This window comes from Ostrinia furnacalis, unplaced genomic scaffold (genome assembly GCF_004193835.3).
Source record: "Ostrinia furnacalis isolate ACB-3 unplaced genomic scaffold, ASM419383v2 OfSCF1126, whole genome shotgun sequence".
NCBI classification, from domain to species: Eukaryota; Metazoa; Arthropoda; class Insecta; order Lepidoptera; family Crambidae; genus Ostrinia; species Ostrinia furnacalis.
This window is the reverse complement of record NW_021131365.1, coordinates 2,013-6,706: the sequence shown is the minus strand read 5'-3', so window position 1 is coordinate 6,706 and position 4,694 is coordinate 2,013. Positions and strand designations below refer to the sequence as shown.

Sequence of the window (4,694 nt, the reverse complement as noted above, 5' to 3'; positions counted from 1 at the left end):
TGGGTCGCAGCCTGCGGACAAGGTAGGTAAAAAATGATACATACCTACCTACTTGCATTTACATTGGTAATCGTGGGGTAGACAGATCGATATTTTGAAAGAATTTGTTTTGCCGAAACCCGAAACAATGTTACATACCTACCTACATAAAGCACAAATAGGTAGGATGTAATTGGAATTAATTAGCATAACTTTAGCTATTCTAATCAATGATTTAGTTATGATAGGTAATTAGGTAGTTGTTAATGTTAGGTATTTTAAAACTATAAAAGAGGCGCGTTTAAATTAACGATTAATTTGAAATATGAATAAACTAATAGGTATTTAAAATTAATTTTCATAATAGTTAATAGGTCTAGATAAATTGTGTAGATGTTTTTTTTTAATTCTTTCCGAAAACAATATAAGTAGGTAGGTACCAAACTAAAGTAAATGTACCTACTTAATCGATTTTTGATTGGATTTTTTGATTGGGATGCAAAATTAACTAATAATTATTGTAGATTTAACAAATTTATTTTTCGGTTTATTCCCACACTGTCCCCAGTCCCCAATCCTGCGGCAGGTGAATAAAAAATTAATAAATATATTTTAACTATTTATTAAAATAAATAATAAAATTAGTAGGGTCAGCGGGAATAAACCCTTTTGTCACCTTAGAAACATGACTGAAATAAGCGAAAGGTTCAAATTTTGTTTCTTTTGTTACCATCAAAGACGGAGAAAAAAATGTAGTAGGTTTTGACCGAACTCAGGAAAACTTATAAAGTACTTTACTTCACTGTGGCTTAAGGCAGTAAAATCAAATACCTAAATTAGTTTTAGTAGCCTGAATCTAATCATCCATCTTCGACCGGTTGAAGTCTTTACTTAAATAATCTATTTTCCTTTTCCTTTCCCAGATTGCCACAAGGCTCTGTTATCAAATAGAGCTTTTATTAGTTTGGCATAATGATAACTGATGACGACACACCAACTCCAAGCAGTGGCATTTTATGTAGCTAGGACCTACAAAAAACTTTTTTACATACTCACTTTGTCGGTGTAAGTGTTACGGTTAATGTGATAAATTGAAAATTATTAATAATAACCGGTTATTATGAATAATTCCCGACAGTCGCGGTAAAAGTGATAAATTAATCACATTTAACAGTGATTATTTAATAATTCAACCTTAGTACTAACAAATTTCATAAAAGAGAACAACATCTTGTGTACGTGCTCGTGTACAGCCAAACTTTTGAACGTTTTGATATCATATATTAATATAATTTGGCATAATAAGTTTGGAATGTTTCTTGCATAATATTACTTTTCCATGATGCCCATAACATAATGTTTTGATTTAAAGTGAAAAATAGGTTAAGGTGCGGCGGGGGTGGCCCTTGGGCCACCCCTAAGCCGCCTATTTAGTTTTATACACACATAAATGACCTCATATTAATCACATTTACCAAATCATGCGGTAATTATTCATAATAACCGGCGATTATTCATAATTTTCACATTTATCACTTTGACCGTAAAGCAAGTCTTAGTGTTAAAGCTTTAATAATCTAAGGTGTTAAATTATTTAACTAGCTGTTCCCGTGATTTCTTACGCATGAAAATATGCAGTTTGAATAATATTTTTCGTTTTTGCAACATTTTTCTTTACTGCCTCGCTCCTATTGGTCTTAGCGTGATGATATAAAATATAGCCTTCCCCGATAAATGGGCTATTTCTATTTTACTTTTTACTATACACTGAAAGAATTTTTCAATCGGACCAGTAAGTTTAGCGTTTCATTAGCGCGTTCAAGTAAACAAACGCTTCAGCAGTCAGCTTTTTAATATCAGTCAGTATAGATATAAATAATAGTTTAAATTTAAAGTACCTTTAAGTTAAAAACTAAAAAGTGGCAGAAGAAATTCAGTCAGTTTATTAGTTTTCTTCTCTCGCTATCATCAAATGGTATTTCTTTGTGATAGAGCGAGATGACGTGACCGGAAATGGGTAGCGTTTGGCGGAAAATAACGCTAGTTGGCGCTAGCAAAGTAAAATGGCGTCCTTTTTAGCGGTAAGTTCTGTCACTGTCAAAAAAATATGAACGAGACGACATGACAGGCAATGGATAGTTATCACGGTTAACACCACAGGTTAACACTGTGGCCGATGGTACCTTCCTAAGCGCGTCTGGATTGGAGACATTAAAAATTACCGTAATCGGATGAAAATTTTTTAGCGTAATCGAGGCCCAGCTGAGGTGCAAATTCGGTATCACGGTAAAGTTCACACGCAAACAAAGACAAAACAACGGATCATGACGGACGTATGTCTCTTTTTCTCTCTCATTAAAGATGTAAAAGAGAAAGATATACTGTCACGGCGACAAAAAGTCAACCGTTGTGTGCGCCTAGCCTTAGACTTGACAACTGGCCAAGTACAATTGGTGCAGCGCTACTACTAAAAAAAAAGTTGATTCATTTTTGACATTTGTTTCATGTCAAAAAAATGTCAATTATTCGCGCCAATTTCACTGTGACTGTAGAAGAAAGGATCAAGCTCTTTATCAATTTTAATTAAAATTAATCGATTTTTTCAATTTTTCTACACTGTTTCGCGTAGCATACAACTTATTTTCCAAGATATTCAAAATGCCTGTTGAAGACGTGCGTCCCGTTCTGAAATTTACGCGATTGACTGAACATGCTTTTGCGCCGCTCAAAGGCTCTGAAAAAGCTGCTGGTTTTGATCTGAAAAGGTTCGTTGTTCATCTTCAAAAGTTCATGATTTTAAGATATTTTTTCCTCTATCTTACTTTTGAAGTCGCTTATAAATCTAACTCCGTACTGTTTTCTCTTTTCAGTGCATATGATTACGTAGTTCCAGCACGGGGCAAGCTTCTCATCAAAACTGATTTGCAAATTGAGCTGCCTCCAGGTTGTTATGGTCGCGTCGCGCCTCGATCTGGGTTAGCATTGAAGAACTTTATTGATGTTGGTGGTATGTACTCTTTCATCACAACACAGTAATATTGCTGGTTATCAGCCATGACCATAATTATCATATTTGCAAATCCTTACATTTTGTCCTCCTATTGACTATCTTTACAATCATTTCAGTACAATAAGATTGTAGTCTAGATAGTCAAATTAAAAGTAAAGATATATTCTTCGAGTAGATGTTATTTCATTTTGTTGCTGATCTTCATGTTTAAAGTAATCATAATGTTTTCTTACAGCTGGTGTTATTGATGAAGATTACCGTGGTAATGTTGGTGTAGTTCTTTTCAATCATTCTGACCAAGAATTTGTAGTGACAAAAGGAGATCGAATTGCTCAGCTGATATGTGAAAGAATATATTATTCTGAATTGGAAGAAGTCTCCAATTTGTCAGAAACCAAAAGAGCTGATGGAGGATTTGGTTCTACTGGAAAACAATAAATACACAATTAGATTGTTGTAAGTCATCTGATTAGTTGATAAGCTTATGGATAATAATATTTTTTACTTCATAGTTTATATTCTAAACTCTCAACTTTAGAATTATGCTGAAAGTACACTATGTGGGAAATGAAACACATAATGACAAAGAAGAAACTGTCCAGTATGTTTTTATGTTGATGCAGGTTGCCCAATTTCGCACATAGTGTACTCCCAGCATAAGGTGTAACAAATCCTACTTGGTACTATGTGAACACCAAAGTATTTCAGCTTCTAGAGAAAAAAAAATGTTTTGTGAATGTGATGAAAAAATTGGAATTAGGTTTTTGAAATAAAAATTGCAGTCAATAATATTCCAATATTTAGATTTTGGATAGTATTTCATAGGACATAATTATAAGTTCATTTCTTTGTTCCTATTTTAATAATATGTTTGATGTTTCATTATTATAGTGAACAATAAAAGCAAGTTTTCCAACAAATGATGTTTATTCAATTCAGTCAGTGTGTAGGTGTAAAAAATATAGGTAAGGTAGGTACTTATTTAGCATTTAGAAAAAGTTAATCATTTTATGATATCAATTTTAATGATTTATTAATTTCTTAAAGTACTTAGTATTAGAGATGAAACGGATAGTTGTTTGGCCGGATACCGGATATCCGGCCAGCTGCTAGGCCGGATAGCCGGATATCCGGCGGTCGGATAGTTGGCCCATTGTCTCGTTTCATGTCGTGACGAGTTTAGCGATAGCGCCGCACAGGTGCTTCGAACGCGATTAGTGGGTCTATTATTAGACTAGACTAGTCACACTTTTCGAAAATCGAATCTGTCCGAATAGAATGTCAGATTTTGCCACTTGTCTAGGGGGCAGATCAATTCGAGCGATTTCGGTTGATATCGTGAGTGTGTGATTGAATAGCGAAAATTAAATTAGTTTACTTGCTGCGTAATCTGACTGAACTGCATGCATCATGTCATCAAACCATCAGGGGTCATCCATAAAGTACGTCACACGTAAAGAGGGGGGGAGGGGGTTGACAAAGTGTGACATGGTGTGACAAGGGGTGGGAGCAGAGAGCAGAAATAACAGGAGTGGAACTGACAGGCAATCCCCTCTAGCAATGTAAGTAGACCAGTGGTTCACTCAGTTTATAAAAACTAGTTGCAGCGCCACCAATGACATATTCCAAATGTCACTATTGAAGAGTAACGTGCTGCGATAAAAATGGTGAATTGCAGTGTTTTTAATTGTAAGAAGAGATCTGA

General features: G+C 34.7%; 1 protein-coding gene across 1 annotated transcript; it reads left to right on the top strand.

Annotated features, from left to right (window-relative positions):
- The first annotated feature begins 2,493 nt into the window (after nucleotides 1-2,493).
- Nucleotides 2,494-3,752, top strand: dUTPase (Deoxyuridine triphosphatase). Its single transcript, XM_028302477.1, has 3 exons — nucleotides 2,494-2,744; nucleotides 2,850-2,986; nucleotides 3,225-3,752. Exons 1-3 carry the CDS (start codon nucleotides 2,638-2,640, stop codon nucleotides 3,425-3,427), a joined length of 447 nt encoding a protein of 148 aa, XP_028158278.1. The 5' UTR covers nucleotides 2,494-2,637; the 3' UTR covers nucleotides 3,428-3,752.
- Nucleotides 3,753-4,694: the final 942 nt, after the last annotated feature.